At 37.6% G+C, this 19,744-nt stretch overlaps 2 protein-coding genes across 4 annotated transcripts in view; one reads left to right on the top strand and one right to left on the bottom strand.

Annotated features, from left to right (window-relative positions):
- LOC132154697 (protein arginine N-methyltransferase 5-like) overlaps positions 1-19,744 on the top strand; it is a 463,524-nt gene that overhangs the window by 333,390 nt on the left and 110,390 nt on the right. The window lies entirely within an intron of this gene.
- LOC132154693 (uncharacterized) overlaps positions 1-19,744 on the bottom strand; it is a 158,223-nt gene that overhangs the window by 74,426 nt on the left and 64,053 nt on the right. For all 3 annotated transcript variants that reach the window (XM_059563341.1, XM_059563343.1, XM_059563342.1), the window contains exon 2: positions 14,360-16,070. In XM_059563341.1, coding sequence (XP_059419324.1) covers positions 14,360-15,823 — 1,464 coding nt within the window. In that variant the 5' untranslated portion in view covers positions 15,824-16,070. The remainder of the gene's footprint in view (positions 1-14,359; positions 16,071-19,744) is intronic.

A 19,744-nucleotide genomic window follows, 5' to 3' on the forward strand; every position in this document is an offset into this window, starting at 1 on the left:
CTGAATCTTTTCAAAACTGCTTGCTTTTTTAGCCATTTGTTGCCCCCGTGCCAACTTTTTTGAGACCTGTAGCAGGCATTAAATTTTAAATGAGCTAATTAAGTGGATAAAAGTGTAAAATTTCTCAGTTTAAACATTTGCTACGTTATCTATGTTCTATTGTGAATAAAATATTGGCTCATGTGATTTGAAATTCCTTTAGTTTTCATTTTATTAAAATTTAAAAAACGTCCCAACTTTTCCGGAATTCGGGTTGTAGTTACTTTGGGTCATATATACTGAGCCTATTTTTATTTAGATATATAGATAAAATGTATGTAATGTATGTGTGCGTGTATAAATGTATATATTTCATCAGCCTTTACTCCAATTTATGTAATTTATTATAAAACCCTGTCTGTTTACTTAAGTAACAGATATAGGTGTCATGCCATAACATATTTTTAATACGACTGACTTTATATTAAATGTGAATTTAACATTGAAAGTTAATGTGATATAAATATTGCTACTAATCTTTCATTGTTCAGAAAGAGAGCAAATAACATTTACATTCCATCCATCCATCCATCTTCTACCGCTTATCCGGGGCCGGGTCGCGGGGGCAGCAGTCTAAGCAGAGAACCCCAGACTTCCCTCTCCCTAGACACTTCCTCCAGCTCTTCTGGGGGGACACCGAGGCGTTCCCAGGCCAGCCGGGAGACATAGTCTCTCCAGCGTGTCCTAGGTCTCCCCCGGGGTCTCCTCCCAGTGGGATGTGCCCGGAACACCTTCCCGGGAAGGCGTCCAGGAGGCATCCGGAACAGATGCCCGAGCCACCTCAGCTGACCCCTCTCGATGTGGAGGAGCAGCGGCTCTACTCTGAGCTCCTCCCGGGTGACTGAGCTTCTCACCCTATCTCTAAGGGATCGCCCAGCCACCCTGCGGAGAAAGCACATTTCGGCCGCCTGTATCCGGGATCTTGTCCTTTCGGTCATGACCCAAAGCTCATGACCATAGGTGAGAGTAGGAACGTAGATTGACCGGTAAATCGAGAGCTTCGCCTTGCGGCTCAGCTCTTTCTTCACCACGACAGACCGGTACATCGACCGCATTACTGCAGAAGCTGCACCGATCCGTCTGTCAATCTCCCGTTCCATCCTTCCCTCACTCGTGAACAAGACCCCAAGATACTTAAACTCCTCCACTTGAGGCAGGAACTCTCCACCAACCTGAAGTGGGCAAGCCACCCTTTTCCGACTGAGGACCATGGCCTCGGATTTGGAGGTGCTGATTCTCATCCCAGCCGCTTCACACTCGGCTGCAAACCGTCCCAGTGCATGCTGAAGGTCCTGGCCTGATGAGGCCAACACGACAACATCATCCGCAAAGAGCAGAGACGAAATCGTGTTGTCACCAAACCTGACCCCCTCCGGCCCCTGGCTGCGCCTAGAAATTCTGTCCATAAAAATCATGAACAGAACCGGCGACAAAGGGCAGCCCTGCCGGAGTCCAACACGCACCGGGAACAAGTCTGACTTACAGCTGGCAATACGAACCAAGCTCCTGCTCCGTTCGTACAGGGACCGGATAGCCCTTATCAAAGGGCCCCGGACCCCATACTCCCGGAGAACCCTCCACAGGCCGCCGCGAGGGACACAGTCGAATGCCTTCTCCAAATCCACAAAGCACATGTGGACTGGTTGGGCATACTCCCAATTTACATTTACATTATTAAAGATAATTTTCACTGACAGTCTAGATTTCAATCACTCTCAAACTCCCATTAAAATCACTGAAACTGTTAACACTGTGAAATCAATGTCTTAATTAAAGATTCGTACAAACATCTGCACTTTGTTGTTTCTGACAATTCGCCAGAAAGAGGTCTCCAGTCAGTGAGCGAGTGAAGGAAGCACCGGCATTTTAGCGATGACTCATCTGAACGCCTCTGATTGGCCAATGCTTTAATAAGCTCAAAAGAATCATGTGTGACTGGTTATAATGCGCAGCGCTGTATAAACGCATCTATCTCTGGCTAAGCGCCAGAAAGCGATCACAGATCTGAATTTAGCAGCTGATGACGTACTCGCACCGGTGTGATTGTATTAAAATTAATAAAATCTTAATCGGCTATTTTTTGTCTTTTGGAAGCTGCATTCAACTTGACTCCCCTCTGTTATAAGCCACACACGTACAACAAACTAATGTCACAGTGGTATCGTGTACTGTAATCGAATGTAGCCCAAGTTATTACCTGTTAAACAGTAGACAGCACACGCGGTGTTCATCTAATAAGGATCTCCATCGCTAGCAAATAATAGGCTTTGCAGATTTGCTTTCAATTCAGTGCAGTTCCAGCCACGTTTTCAACGTTGCTGATGTTAAACGTTACAACTCTGAGTGAACCGCTTCAGTCGCTCAGCGCATGCGGCAGGGAACTGAACGACTCATTCAAACTGATTCATGAACCAATTCACTCGTTTGCCAATTGGTTTGATCAAGCCTTTGAACAGAATTGACTCAAAAGAATGACTCATTCGCGAATGGGCATCGCTCATTGCCCAGAGAAAAGTAGACGGCGCGTTTGGAATAAACTGAAGCATTTATAACATTTATTGCATTAAGATAAAGTAACGAGAGGAGCGTCGCCCACAGTAACGAAGTAAAAGTACAGATTTTTCCCCAAAAATTTACTCAAGTAAGAGTATAAAGTACCCATCTTTAAATATACTCCGAAAAGTATTAGTTACCCCAAAAGATTACTCAAGTAAATGTAACGAAGTAAATGTAACTCGTTACTACCCACCTCTGACCAGGATCCATGGCAATCCTCAAAAACACATCGCAAAACAAACTGCACTTAACTGCGTGAATGCATAAAAGAGTTTTTGTGGTCAACCGCGGTCTAAACTAAGCTCCCTACTCAGTGAGACCCAAATCTGAAATATCAAATTATCATTGGTGGAAAAGGTTTCAAAAGCCACCCGACTGGAGTTAACTGAGCTTCCATGAAATTACAGAAATCAAGTGTTTGTGAATGTTTTTAAATGGATTTCATAAAGTATTTGCAACACATTTAATGGGGTTTTGATGCACTTGCCATGAGAGGATTTGAAAATATGAAGAAAGTGAAGATCATAGCTCTGAATGCTGTTTAGAGATTGTTCTGGACCAAGCTTTTCCACAAATCTGTAAGGAGATTTTTGAAGACCTAAAAAAAATATGTTTTAATTTAACAAATAATTACTTAGGACGAATCGCTGTGTTACCTTTCATTTTTACTTAATTCAGCTGGAAGAATTACATAACATCACAGCTGTTTGTAAGCTAAAGTTGAGTATTTCCAGTCCTCCTCACTTAATATTTCCAGTGCTATCAGTACTCAACGTAGGGAAAATCTTATTTAAATTTGCTTTAAAAATTGGTACTGCCCCCTAGATAGACATCTACCAACTTATCCATCAAATTCAAAATTGAATTGAAAATGCCTTTAAAATTCTGTTTGTGAATTTGAACTATGCAAAAAAGACAGAACATCAACAAAATGTCAGAATGACAGATAGATAGACAGACGATAGAATGAAAGACTGACAGAATGACAAAATTACATTTATTTAAGTCAGAATTTTGGCTTGCAAAACTTTGAGGGTTTAAGAGTGGCAGAGCAGATTAATTTGTTGAGCAGATACAGCAGAGAATATGTTAATAATTCCTAGGGTAACACAGAATTGCCAGGACTCTACCAGTGTGTACTTTGAGCACAGACTCCTCTGCAACATAAAATGGTGAAAATGCCTGCCAAATATGTTGCTGACAAAACAACTGTGGAATTATGATTCCGTCTTGTATACCACAATATTTCCAATCAAAGCCAATCAAACAAAACTCCAAGGAGGGTAAAGGGCTTGGACACTTAAAGAGATAATCAAAAGACCCCAAGCAGCAAAACATCACTTCCACAAAAAACAAAGCCACATCTCTGATGGTGATGGTGTTTTCAAGCGCTTCAAGTACCAAATCTCAATAATGCCACTTTTTATTTTGTACATACAAAATCCATCTCTGTCCTACCTTTCATTTCCAAGTTATTAGAGAAAATCGTGTTGGATCAGTTCCAACACTTTTTGTCAAATAACTGTATATATGAGGTCTTTCAATCTGGGTTTAGGACCGCCCACAGCACTGAGTCCGCTCTCCTGCGAGTGCTAAATGACATTTATCTCTCCACTGACTGTGGAGACACTGTGGTTCTAGTTCTCCTAGATCTGTCGGCGGCTTTTGACACCGTTGACCATCCTACTCTGTTAGCTAGACTGGAGACGTGGGTGGGCATAAAAGGCTCTGTCCCGTCATGGTTCCAGTCTTACCTTACTGACAGAAAGTTTTTAGTAAAGATGGGAAACTTTTCCAGCTCCATGGCACCCCTGAGATGTGGTCTTCCACAGGGCTCTATTTTGGCTCCCTCTCTATTTTCTCTTTACATGCTACCGCTGGGCACAATTTTTAGGAAACACTGTGTATCTTTTCACTTTTATGCAGATGACACCCAAATTTACATTCCAATCAAGCGCAATAATCCTGCAGCATTAAACTCTCTTCATCTATGCTTAGAGGAGGTGAAGGCATGGCTAGCTCAAAATTTCCTATCCCTTAATGATGATAAGACCGAGGTCATTGTTTTCAGCCCGAGTGAAAGGTCCCAGTGCACATGCCCAGACTTGGGGAATCTATCTCCCTTTAAATCTACAGGAGTGCGGAACTTAGGTGTTCTTGTTGACCAGCCTTTAAAGTTTGATAAACACATCTCATCTGTAGTCAGTTCTGGTTTCTACCAACTTCGCTTACTTTCTAAAATCAAAGGCTTTCTCACTCCAATAACTCTGGAAATGGCAGTTCATGCTTTCATCACGTGTCGACTGGATTATTGCAACTCACTATATTGCGGTATATCAGATTCTCAAATCTCCCGTCTTCAGTTAGTCCAAAATGCTGCGGCCAGACTCATCCATAATTGTCGCAAATATGATCATATCTCTCCCATCCTCAGATCTTTACATTGGTTACCAGTCCGGCAGAGAATAGATTTCAAAATTCTTCTCTTTGTCTTCAAATCTTTACACCACCTAGCACCGGTTTATCTCTCTGAACTTATTCATCCGTACATTCCGTCCAGAAGTCTCAGATCCCACGACCAGGCGCTGCTGGTAGTCCCTCGTGTCAGACTTAAGCGTAGAGGGGAGCGTGCTTTTGCGGTGGCAGGGCCCCGTCTGTGGAACACCATGCCTCTAGAGATCAAAACGGCTCCCAACCTCTCTGTTTTTAAGTCTCTGGTCAAAACTTATCTATTCTCGTTAGCATATTGATTACTTATCTTAGACTGTTCTTATTATTTTACATTTGCTTCTTGATTTTATAATTAATCTTAGCTTAGTTGTTCTCTATGTGCTTATGTCTGTTTTTGCTGCTTTTATTTTTATATGCTTGTTCTGTAAAGCACTTTGGTCTGTCTAGCGGCTGTTTAAATGTGCTATATAAATAAATGAACTTGAACTTATGCCTTTTAGGAACAGCCTAGAGAGACAAAGTTGGTACAACAGAGTGCAAATTTGCTTTCCCTATGCCTCACATCCTGGCATTGCTTTCGAATGCAAAATATTTGCTAATTTATGAACAAAAAAAGTGACGTGACATTCAGCCGAGTATGACCCATACTCAGAATTCGTGCACTGCATTTAACCCATCCAAATTGCACACACACAGAGCAGTGAACACACACACTGTGAATACACACCCAGAGCAGTGGGCATCCATTTATGCTGCCGCACCCAGGGAGCAGCTGGGGGTTCGATGCCTTGCTCAAGGGCACCTAAGTTGTAGTTTTGCCAGCCCGAGATTCGAACCCACAACCCTAGGCTTAGGAGTCAAACTCTCTAACCAATAGGCCATGACTTCCCCTACCAACGAGACAAACCAAATAATTTTCACTCAAGTTATTAAGCTAATAATATAATTTATAACAAAGAATGTTAGAAGCATTCTCACTAATGGTCTCAGACTTCTGGACCCCACTGTTTGTGTTTTCCACGTTCCAGTGTGTACTTTGAGCACAGACTCCTCTGCAACATAAAATGGTGAAAATGCCTGCCAAATATGTTGCTGACAAAACAACTGTGGAATTATAATTCAGTCTTGTAAACCACAATATTTCCAATCAAAGCCAATCAAACAAAACTCCAAGGAGGGTAAAGGGCTTGGACACTTAAAGAGATAATCAAAAGACCCCAAGCAGCAAAACATCACTTCCACAAAAAACAAAACCACATCTCTGATGGTGATGGTGTTTTCAAGCGCTTCAAGTACCAAATCTCAATAATGCCACTTTTTATTTTGTACATACAAATTATGCCTTTTAGGAACAGCCTAGAGAGACAAAGTTGGTACAACAGAGTGCAAATTTGCTTTCCCTATGCCTCACATCCTGGCATTGCTTTCGAATGCAAAATATGTGCTAATTTATGTCCATACATTAACATCAAGAAGAAAATACATTCATTACGAAATTACAGAGGGGCATATATTGTTATCATAAAATCCCTGCATATGCTCTCTAGCAATGAGTCCCCTGACATAAACATATGGACGCTTGTTATGCCAACCCCCCAATTTGATTATCATTTAACACAACTATAATTGCATATAATTGATGTTACCCACCATAAAATATGTTAAAATGCAATAATGGCCCAGTACAGTATTTATAGACGCCGTGATGAGTATAAGAACGAGCATTCCAAATGCTGAATCTGTGATTAGCTTCACGCTGTAGATTGAGTATGCTGTGGCACTTGGCATGTCTGCCGAGTTCACTTCTGCCCTTTATTAAATCATAATCATCTCAGTTAAAAGGCACAGCAAAACATATCCCCAATTGTTCCAACATACAGCAGTGCAGGTGGCTCCACACAGGGTCAAAGCAGAAAGATTAAACATCCATGAGAGCATTATAACACATAAGAGCATTAAGTATGTACAATACATGCTCAGGCTCTGAACAGGTTAAGCCATTGTGTTAGATACCGTGAAGGATGCTCAGTGAGCAGGGAACTATAAGTAATAGCATTGCCACCTGTTAAAGCACACCATATTGGCTCGAATGATATACAGGACTGTCCATATGTAGCAATGGTCAACAGCACCTAAGGCATTTTTAGTCTCATAACTCCCTATTCCTTCTCTCTGCTACTTTCTCTCGCTCCCTCGTTCTGCTGTCCATGAGGACCTAATGAAGATCAATGCTTGTCTTCTTACCCACTCTAAACAGCCACCCAGTTTGAACTCAGTGATCAAATGTGTCAAAAAACTATTGGGTGGATGTGTCTGGATCTGGAGTTGGGAATTACCAGCACTGGGGGTTCCATGAAATGCTGCAGGAGCCAACTCACAGACAGAAAGAGGATCCCAGAAGAGAACGCAAGAGTTTTTTTTTTATTCCACAGTGCCGTCTGACTGCCTCAGGCAGACAAGCGGAATCATCGTCATTCATTTACACAACATATTACCCCACCGCCTTCCCCAGACACTCAAACTGCAGCTCGGGGAGATGGCAAGAAGAAATAAAATAGAAAAAAATAAATAAATAGAGGTTGAAACTGTAAAACAGTGAAACAATTTTAGATATACAGTGCCAGTCAAAGTTGCACCTGATATGATATTAAAGATCTTTTCATCTAAAGGCTTGTAGTTAAATACTTGGGAGTACAGTTTTTGAAATGCATAAAACATAAAAAAATAGAAATTTTATTAAAGTTATTTCAGCTAAAAAAATTATTTATGGTTAAAAGAAGAAAATAATTTGCTTTACTTACTTTTTTTATTATGCTTAATTACCCTAATTTATAATCTAACACAAAAAGTAAATGTGCTTTGTAAAAACATGTATATACTGTAGTTTTCCTGGATAATATAAAATTATTTAGTAGTATCTGTATTAATTATTGCTGTGTATAGCATATTAATAGTTAATTCTTAGTATTACACTAAGATGTACATTTAAAATATTTTTTATAAAAACCTAATTATGATAAATACATTTATAAAATAAAAACATTTTAAAAATGATTTCAATTAATGGTTTCGAAGTTCACATTACTGGAAACATCGGTTGGGGGAAAGGGAAAAAAAAATACAAATATGAATGGTGGCCAAAAACTAAAATATACGGTAGTTTTGTTTAACATTTTCGGTCACTGCATAATTCTCATTCATCTGTTTGTGTTATTTCATAATTTTATACATTAACAATTATCCTAAAGATCGTAATAAAGATTGGGTAGTTATGTCTAAAATTTGACTGGTACTGTAAGTCATGGGCACAGTCCCATACTCTGAACCTCCAAACGGGGTCAGCAATGGAGTATTACTCACAGAAGAGAGGTAATGTTATTTTTCACCCTCCACCACCAGGCCCTAGATTTTCTAATGAGAAAAGCAATTGTTCATCACAGCACATACTGTACACTAAATAGACAGCCTAAAGGCCCTTTTTACCGCCGCGGGTACCGCCGCCACGGCGTCTGTAAAGTGCATTTGCAGCTTTTGACCGCTGAGTGACAAATTATCAAACAAGCGCATCAGAGCACATTTTCACAAATAGACGTCAGTTTTGCCTCGCTGATGTGTTACATTTGACGGCTTCAGTCGAAAATGAAAGAAAAAGACTATAGTTCAAATATTTAAAATATTTAATATGTAATATTCATAGATGAAAGTTTGGTACTTATGAAGTTATGTGCATTTATCAGAACGAATTCAAGCAGGATAAATGTCAAGCCTGTGCCTGAGTCTGTGCTTATATTTTCTCTAAGCTACATGGTATAATTTTTATTTTAGATATTAGATATAAGACATATTTTAAAATATTAGACATATTTTAGATTTGATACATTTAAAAGGTGTGCAGTATTATTTATATTATATGAATTATGTGTTATATTATTCAAAAAAAATTGTGGTTTACTTTGCATCATTAAGGGGGTAGGCTACATGGATTAATATGCAATGTAAATATTTTCATATATTATACCTATATTTATATTTTTATTTTAAATTTTATTATAATTTATATTTTAAAATTCCTTTAATAAAACAACATGCACTTTTGCTATTCGTTACCTGTCCTTTATTTTGACAGATAACTTCTTGGGAAAAAGACATTTGTCTGTAAACTGATTAAGAAATTGTTACATGTTTAAACGTGAAGTGCTGTATGATTTCGTTCACATTAATTATGCCTAATTAGCCTAAAACAAGAAACGAATAAATTAAACCTGCACGATTTAGCTAAATCTTTGAAACTCTAAAGAATGGACGGATTAATAAACCGTACTCACGATTAAACTCAAGTTCTCTCATTATAATCAACAAAATGCACACGATGTAAAAAAGAGCTTCATTAACTGACAACATAAGTGATTTTAAATGGAGCCTTCTTTACTTGCTTTTAGTGCTGGGCGATAGCATATGGGCTAAAAAAAAAATCAGATTTATGATTTAAATCGATTTTAAAATCAATATTCAAATGACAAAGAAATTTTTCAAAACAAGTTTTAATATAGTTATAAACTTATAACTGAGACAAGATGATAAAAAACTGTAATGTTATCACCTTAATGCTGGAAAGACCTTTATTTTATTTTATTATTATTTTTTATTATATATTATCTTTTATTATTATTTATTTTTTGTCAATACTAGCCCATCAGCTGTTCAAATTTTGTTTGTGAGGAAAATAACAGAACATTTTTGTCAGTTATTTTATCTAAACAGATCGAATAATTTCTTCAAGATTTCAAAATCAAACAGCCTACCGATGATGTAGTAGCACTGTTAGATTACATTTGTTTGAATGCATTATTGCTAAAGCGATTGCATGTGAATGTGCTTTATCTGTTTAAATCATGCTTTAACCCGAAAATAATCAGTAAAAGAAACAGACAAACTCATATAGCCTTTAACATCCCGCTCGACTATTGCAGTCATTATAACCTGATCAAGCCATAGCTAAATATGTTTAACATGAATTCTTGCTGAATATGCAATTATATTACGGGCTGTTGGAATGAATTGTACTCGTGATGGAGGCTCCAGTCAGAATCACACCGCTCAGCTCATCCTTTGCTCGGCGGCGTGTCTCTGTCAGACTCGCGGGGGAGGGTTGAGCCACTCTGAACTACGGGAGAACTGAGTGGTGTGTCGGTGGATGTTAAAAAGAAAACCGATTTTCATTCAAACAAAGCGATGTAAATTACAAATTCGAGTTAATTGATAAAATCGATTTATCACCCAGCCCTACTTGCTTTCATATTATTTAATAAAAAAAAATATTAAATGCAGCTGCATTTAAATGCAGGTGTGTAAAATATGTGCAAGATTTGCACTGCATGTGTGATGGTAGATGTGCAGCTTTTATTCTTATTTTATCTTCATTACAAATAAACATAACAAATGAATGACTAGAACTAGAAAAATCTTACGTGGGGACAGACCATTTTTTAGTCTATAACCAAAACAACAGTCCTATATAAACCGGTTAAGCAACTTTGAAAGCCTCATAAGACACTGTCCATATGAAATAGCAATTCACACCTCGACCCCCACAAGCCACACATAACTAACCCCAAAAACCCAACCCCCTCCAGCTAGAACAGAATTCGGTCTGTGTTTTGGCTCTGAGGAACGTTGTTTTACTGGGCTGAAACATGCCTGCACTCAGCAGCACTACTCTTTGCATTCATTATATTCTCACAGCCCATATTATTATTTTCACAAGACCATAATGATAATAACAATTCATCAATGAATAATTAATCATTATTTTACGAAAATCATTGTTATTTGTGATCGTGGATGTTTGCGGAAGGCTTTAAGACCAAGCGGAATCCTCTGTTCCCGCCTCACAGCGCTCGGGACTCAGACGCAGCTTCACTGTCTGCGGTTTGACTTTACTGAATCAGATTGAGGCCAATACAACTTATTGATCATGAGCCCAACATTTAGCAAGGCAGGAAAACATTCATTCTACCTGAAGGAAGACGTATTTCATTGAGCTAATGCTGTTAAATAGAGAGAGAGAGAGAGAGAGAGAGAGAGAGAGAGAGAGAGAGAGAGAGTTAACCAGTCTAGGGCTATTCTTAAACTTGGAGCTCATTATTGTCACGATTATTAGATGGAGTGCCCATGAACTTCATTAGAGGGCACTCCACTCAGGACCATTCCACCCATCAACCACCAGATGTCACTTGGACTCTAGCACCTCTCATACTGTTGCACCACACCCGAACTACATTACCCATGAGTCACTGCATCACAATTACCCTGCCACACCTGCACCTCATTCATCAGCCAATTTCCTTGCCACACCTGCACCTCATTTACACACACACATAAAAGCGGCACACTCACTCTCACTCAATGCGAAGTCTTGTTTAGCCAGTCTGACATTTCCGAGCGTTTTTCCCTGTGTTTGTTATTCCTGTGTTTTGACCTTTGGACTGTGTATTCCGACTCTGATTCTCTGCTGCCTGTCTCGATCTCTGCTTGTTTTTGGTTACGATTCTGGTTATCCCTGACACACCTGACGCCATTCCTGATCTCTGCCTGTATTACCATTCTGTGGAATAAATGCTGCATATGGATCCGAACGCCTCCGACTCCTTGTTACAATTATATTGAAGTACAAATCCAAACACCAGAAATGTTATGCATTTTATGAATAATGAAATGTTATAAAAAGTATGCATTTTATTTATTCACATGCAGTATGGTTGTTGATATTAAGCAGTTAAAACCTATTTTTAAACTTGAATTTAAATACTATTAAACTAACTTTAAAATATCAAGGAGTTTCTAAATTAAAAATGGTAAAATGTCACAGTGCATGTTAAATAGCCTAAATGAACTTGTGTTAATAATATAATTCGATTTTTTTACATGAAAAACTCCTGTATAAAATGGGACAGCAACCTTTATATCAAACATTTTTAAATCGTCCACAGCTGAGCAACGCGAGAGGGGGATCTGCTCCAGAGCGCGTGAAGTGAATGTGATGAATGAAGTCATTTTCAGATGCAATGGAAAAAACAAAACAAAAAAATAGCCTAGATTAGGCCCATGCAGGCTCTGCTCTGAAGTATATAATACTTATAATTACTGTTACCCAGAGTAACAAATTTTAACGGATCAATCGCCTTTATTCATTTGCTGCATGTTTTCTTTATTTATTTATTTTTAAACATGCTAAAAAATAAATTAAGTTTGTGAGAGAAAAAATATATATTAATTGTGTATAGGTTTAATTTTAATGTATTAATCACCTATTTTCATTTGCTTCATTTTTTTTTTTTTTTTGTTTTTTTATATAATTCATGTATAAATTGCATTTTATTACATTTAGAAATAGTAACGGCTGGCCTAATAATGTTATCATGTACAAACAGGATATACTTAATTCCCTTCACTTTACAACAAATCCTTTAAATTAAACAAATATATCAGAACAAAACAAGAATTAAAAATATAGAATTCTAATGGATAAATATAATTGCAGTATATAATAATATAGGCTTAGCTATAAACAAACAAAAAAAATTATAATAATTTAAAGCTAAGCATAAAGTAAGGTTGGGCTTTCTCATTCTCTCACTCGGGAGAAATCCGTTTCCATATTCGTGATGTTGCCCATTTGAAGCTTAAGTATTATTCGTGAGGTAAAATAGGCTTTGTTGTTCACGCGTGTTTCAGTATCGATGGAAAAAAATCATAATTAACAATATGTGGAGTAAGCGGATCGCTGCTAATGCTGAATGTCTGGTGAACGACTGCTGTTTCCAGTGAATATGTGCACGAGACACCAGCGCGATCAAACAGCTGAAACAGAAAATACTCAATTTTTGGTCACACATAAGGCATAATTCAAAAATGCAAAGTGTTAGTAGTTTGAAAAAAATCAAGAATAAAAACAGAGTTAATAATAATTATTGCTAAATGCTGGACCGTTCCCATTTCGCTCTGCATATGGAACCTGAAGATTTTTTTAAACCAAGAATGAACCGAAATGAAAATGAAATGAAAACATTTAGCTTTTTATCCGTATATATATATATATATATATATATACATACATGGGCCTTATATTTATTTACTGTTTAATAACAATAGCATGCATATGATCCTTTGTGTAAAGGTCTTATTTTAATTTTTGATGAGTAGACTGTAGCCTAAGACTATCTTACGTTTTAAAATTAACTCACTGTAAATGTTTGAATATTTTTTAAAGACATTACAATGTTATATCATAATGTTATTGTTGTTTTACTTCTTCCTTTTATCTCATTTTACAATTAAATTCATTTCGCAATCCGTCCCTTTGCGCCACCCGACGGTAGTTTTGCGAATGATTTTAACACGCGACTGAATTACAGTTACCACGGCGGTAAAGCCCAATTAGGCTGTCTACCTACTGTAGCTTTAACAGACTAGAATCGGCAGCTGATTAAGTGGCTGATTGAAACATTATTCTGTGACCTGCAGAGCTCAGCTTCTTCAGGATTCAAATAGACAAAGACAGCAAGAAAAAAAGACTGGGATAATGTGACATTGCCATTAAGATCAGTGATGTGATAAACATCCAGGCACAATGCTCTGTGGGATATGTCTTTCGATCTCAGTGTGAGCTTTTTTTCCCCAGTTCACTGTGTTGAGGGTCATATTTGTTAGTGATCTTTGATTTTCCTCTAAATCTCAGCTCATTATTCAATTAGAAAAAGTGGTTATTTAGATAAATGCAAATGTCAATCAATATCAGTTATGTTGATAGCAATGAGTTGTGTGTTAAACAGATAGTTCATCCAAAAAATGAGAAGTCATCATCAAATCAAAATGTTTTTGTCCATACAGTGAAATTCAGTAGGGTCCAAAACAACACGACTATAACAAGTCTGTTGGTTGGTGTCAGTAAGATTTTTTTTTTTAAACAAATTAATATTTTTTTCCAGCAAAGCGTTAAATTGACAACAGTGACGTTTAATGTTTAAAAAGATTTCAATTTCAAATAATTGCTGCTCATTTTAACTTTAATTCATCAAAAAATCCAGAAATAATTTGCCATGGTTTACACAAATATATTAAGCAGCACAACAGTTTTCAACATTAACAATAAGACATGTTTTTGAGCACCAAATCAGAATTTTTAGAATGATTTCTGCAGGATCATGTGACACTGAGGATGGGAGTAATTTCAGCTGAAAACTCAACTTTGCCATCATTTTAATTTGACTTTTGGGTGAACTATCTTTTTAGTAGAATAATAAGGGGTTCTTACCCTTCCAATGAGCACTGGTTCTGGACCAGCATACTCCTCAATGACAAAGAACTGGTTCCAGATCCAGCTTCGTCGGCTTCTAGACCGTGAGATTTTCCCTTTTCGTTGATTCCGCTCCTCATCTTCATCCTCATCCATTTCCTGGAAAACAAGGCCTTGTCCTTCTCTGCCATGGTGTGAGTCCACAGTCATTTCTCTGCTCTTATCCACCTCCTTCCTTCCCCATTGTGGATCTGGTGGGAGTTTTAGGATGTGACTGCTGTCAATGGGTTCTGAAATTTTAATCAATGGATTCTGAGTGACACCGAATGGCGTATGAACACTCTGATCTGATTCCATTTTAATGTCGAGACTCCTCTCAGTCAGTGAGCTGAAAGCATCAGTCTGATGTCCCGAGCCAATCTGAGATGTAGAGTGTGATATGCCCATATCGCTCTGACCAGCAAAGGGATTTGTGTCCGTGACGGGCAGGATCTCACTTTGGGGAGTCGATGCTAAGTGAGTATTGAAGTGTTTGTACTTCCATGATGCCGAGCCCGGTGGACCTCTCACCTCCATTTTTCTGTCCCCCTCGCCTAGATCCATATTTAATCCGCTAAATTGTTTAAAGAGAGTGTGAACAGTCTGATCTGGATTAAGGCTGAGATTTGTAGAAGTACTTGAATGTAGCTCATCAGTCTGGTTATCAGAGTTATAAAGTTCAGGAGTGCCTGTCCTGTCTTGTTTTTTCATTTTAAATGCCTCCACCTGAATGCGATCCATGTTGATCAAATCCCTTTTCCTGCTGTGACTCATTTTACCTGGAATATTTAGACCTGGGACACTCTGAAGCTGGGAATTCACAATCCGTACAAGGTTTTCTTTAGAGATCAGTTTTAATAAGCTTCCAGTCAGGTTCAATTTATGAGGTGAATCTGGAGTGACAAATTTTGTACCCGCTGTTGTGTGAACAGCAGAATTTGAAATTGCTCTGGATCTTGAAGGGATTTTGAATCTGGTTCTGTTGAAGTGTATGCTAGAAGATGTCCTGTGGTGCATCGGGATCCATTTGTCAACTCCTTCACCTTTCTTTGTGTTATTTCTACCCCTTTTAAACTCCAAAATATCTCTAGTGTCATCAGTTGGTGCTTGTACCTTTAAATCTGCTTGATCGGAGTCTTTGTTTACTTGTACAGGAGGTTTGGCATTAAAGCCAACAAAATTTTCCATGGTGAAGACAGGAGAAGCTCCATGGCTCTGGTGAGCTGTAATCTGCTCTTCAACTTCCTCGGGACCAATCAGTTCTTTGAGTCTTTTCATTGTATTTCCATTCCTCTCCGAACTTGTATCCCATTGGTCAGTTGCTCCATTTCCTGTATGCTGGGCATGAATTGAGCTCACTCCCCTTCTCTGAACAATCTTAGTGACACAACCACCTCCAACAAAACAGAAGGACACCAACAGGAGCAGCCTCCTGTAAATCATGTCGTCTTATTGTTATGTATTAATTTAAAAAACAACTGATGAAAAGATGTGTTTGCTTTCCAGTTGTCTTCATTCTTTCGTTCTTCTCTTTTCACTCTTCTCCACTTATTCCTCCATTACACTGTCTTCATCCAGTTGAAGTCACTTGTGTACACGTTACGTATCCCTCTCTCTCTGTCTAGCAAAGCTTCTCTGTTTTGGTCCTGGTGAAACGTTTTACTCAGTTTCCCACAGAGGGTTGTATGCCCTAAGAGAAAAGATTAAGATAATTAAGTTAAAACTTTAATCATTGCAGTATGTTAATTAAAAGTGGAACGACAAGGCAAGGTAGCAGAAAACACAGCCAGGCAAATTCATTAACGTATGAGTAATCGCAAGACAGCAGCATCAGCAGCGTCATTAGAATTCAATATGAGCCAAGGTGGCGGATATTTTCTAGTACTATCAGATGTCGCAAATATCATCAGAAGGCTTATAGGAAAAACGTGTTATGGCATTTAACTTGTGCTCATAGACAAATCCTGGTGGGTAGTGTGCACAGTGGCACTTGGCACAACTGGTAGAGCACTGTGATATCAAGCGCAAGGTTGGGGGTTCGATTCCCCAAGAACACATGATAGGTAAAAAATGATAGCCTGAATGCACTGTAAGTTGCTTTGGATAAAAGCGTCTGCTAAATGCATACATTTAATTTAATTTTAATTTAATTTATATTTGACTCTCCTGTCCAATAAAAGTCAAAGGACTATTTAAAAAGATATAGTTAAGGTGCTGTTTACATACTGTAGTTCAATAATACATTTTTTTAATTTTAAATTATATAAATTAACATAAGCTGATGTATCATGATCAATCATGAATTAAAAAAAATGAATTGCTGTATATTTATCAATTAACATTAACCAAACTACATAATCTTGGAAAGCCTGAATGTATGAGGCCATTCAAAAAGTGTGATTTCTAAACCTGGGTAAGTCTTAAAAAACAATAATAAAGTTGTAATATAAACATAAATTTTTCTCGTTACAGTCAAGCTCTAAAATGTTTTTAACCCTGAAAAAAAAATTATAGATTTAATTATTTTATTAATTAAATTTATTACAAAAATCTTGTACTACCACTCCAGGTTCTGTATATAATAATACTTGAAAGTTTTATAATGAGCAATTTTTTCATTACAGTGAAAGTACCTTCAATTATTGTCTTCGACAATGGGAGGCCTTGAAGTCTAAAAAGTGATTTATTTTATATAATTTTTGAAGCAACCTATGTACCTTTTATTGCAATCAGCTGTCATGTTTTTAAAGTGTAACACCTCTTAACCTCCCTTCTGTGTCAACACTTCAAGGTATAGTTCAAGAGTTCTAGTTCAATTGTTTGTTTGTTCTTTGAGAAAACAAGACAAATATCCTTTAATATTAATTCAAGCATGTGCTAACTGAGGACTGAAGGGGAAAAAACACCAACTATTTAAGTATATTTTTTTGCTCAAATGAATGATAGACTTTTCAAGCATTCAAGCATGCCATCTACTTCTCTAATAGAAGCTCCTTCCAGGTTGGTGATGCATCATTTCACAGGCTGATTTTTGCAATTACCTGGAAATGAAGCTGTTTCTACCACAAAACATTAGGATCTCTTGCAATTTTACAGTTTAAGTGTGATGTTGACTGAGGCTGTCTGATTTCTGTAGACATGAACAATGAAGCACTGCAGTGTGAGTTCTGTTTATGAAGAGTAATGAACAGTTAAGCTGAATGATGGTAATGGCAAAACTGCATAACACTGCATGATGGGTTATGTATATGAACAAAGATTCCCTGTGGGACATATAATTGCAAAACAAAGAATTGTGGACTACAGAACTAATTTGACTCAAGAGCAGAGTGTTAACAGTTAGAGCCCTGGAAATTGCATAAACCCAGCCAATCAGACCATAACTGGTGAATTTAACCATTTTTATGTGCAGTGTGCTTTAGACATTCAGTGAATAAACATTATTGTGGATTTATTGTAATTGCCGAAGAATGCACTAGGGATTCTACACTACATTTAACTTTTGGTTAAACACTAGTTTAAGGTCAGTTCTAATATTATTAACACTCATTTTGAAAATGGGATTACCACTGATTTGGCAAGTTAAAATAATTGTGCCAAAATTATATTTTGTGATGCCAGAATGTCATGGTGAGATGTTTAGCAACCGACAATTATAAACCGCTTCAGTACTTGTCATATTAAATATTCATGTGCTTTGTTCATCACTGTTTGTCTGAAGCAATGAAAAGTGAAAAGTGAAATGAAAATTCACACTATTTTCTAAATGCATGTCAATGATCTTACTGTGAATGATTCATTCATGCATGCATTGTATTCCATATGCAGGGCTTCTCCAATCAGTCTGCTTAAACCCCGCCCCTCTCTTACAATAAGCTACAAGCTTGCATTCAAATCTGCCAACCAATCTTTTTTTGTTTCACTTGAATTTACATCCTAATATGGAAAAAATACTTTCAGTGCTTCTGTTTCATAACAAATTTTACAGGATTAATAAAGCTATGCTATTACTTAGTATATTTTCAGTAGACAAGAGCGATAACATGATTACATTCCCACAGACAGACAAGCAGTTATTAAAACAGGTCACATCATGTCAATCAATGTTAATCACCTCATGAATATGCAAATAAGAACTTTAACCCAGCATTAACGAACGCACAGTGTGAAATCTATGAATTTCTAACCATGAATAGAGTATGAACTGTATGAAACATGGATAAGATAGCCGAGGATTACATTAACCAAGTGTAAGAAGCCCAGCAGTGATAATTGCTGAGTAATGCATTGAGAGTGTAATGTCCGCTGTAAATGCTGTGACATGCACGTACAGTAGCGGCGCTCTGGGTCTTGTCAACACACCTTCTGAAGTATAACCGAATCCTGCGGATCCTCACAGGATCCCTAAACTCCTTCATTCCCTCTCCCTCCTGATTATTCACACAACCATTCATTCCTTCACAAATTTTCCTCCTGTCCTAAAAGCTTTTCTGTTCATGTAATATTTTCTCTATCATCACCTCCTCCCACTCACCACCTGTTTCTCTCTCTGCCAGGCCCTTTCCATTTCAAAAGCATTGTTTTAATATGTTGTCCTCTGCTTCTTTCTGCTTTTCTTCGGCTGACTCCATGTCAATCATGATTGTGCTTTAACCTGTCTCACCTTCTGCGCTTTGACTCGCTTCGATCAATCAGCCAATCTCTGCAGTGACATTGGGATTGATGACTGTCTGGCACCTGCACTGATGCTAAACTAAATAAACCTGAAGCCCAGAATCTTACTTGTGATCATACAAATATATTTTTATTTATACAGTGAACAAACTAAGCTGTTTGCTGGTGCATAGAAGTTTAGGTTCATGCAGAAATGGATTTGTTTTTGCTTAAATAACAGATGAATATGCGCTGAACAAATCATCCATGCAGATATGATTGATAGGAAACTGCTGATAGATTGTTGTGCTCTCAATTTTACAAGCTTGAAAACTACGAAGAGGCACAATTGCAGAGGCAGTGAAATCTTCTTGCCAGCAGTGACAGTTTCTTTAGATTAGATTCATTCGATAGGAACTTTTTTCACACAGGCTGACTTAATATTGATGGGTTGATGGTCATAACTTGGGCACAGATTTGAATTTGAACAGTAGAGACAAGTCTGTAGTTAATAGATCTCAGAATAGATTGTAGGAATATTTGTAGTGGCGATGACTGAACATAATGCAAGTACAATATAAGTGTAGTGTGTCATGTTTTCATAACACACAACAGCTGTTTCTTAAAAAAAAAAAAAAACTTTTTCATATTAATTTTTGTTTATGTATATTCAGTTTTGACTCCATTCCGTTATGTAACACTCACTTTTTC

Source organism: Carassius carassius, chromosome 12, assembly GCF_963082965.1.
Source record: "Carassius carassius chromosome 12, fCarCar2.1, whole genome shotgun sequence".
Classification (NCBI taxonomy): Eukaryota; Metazoa; Chordata; class Actinopteri; order Cypriniformes; family Cyprinidae; genus Carassius; species Carassius carassius.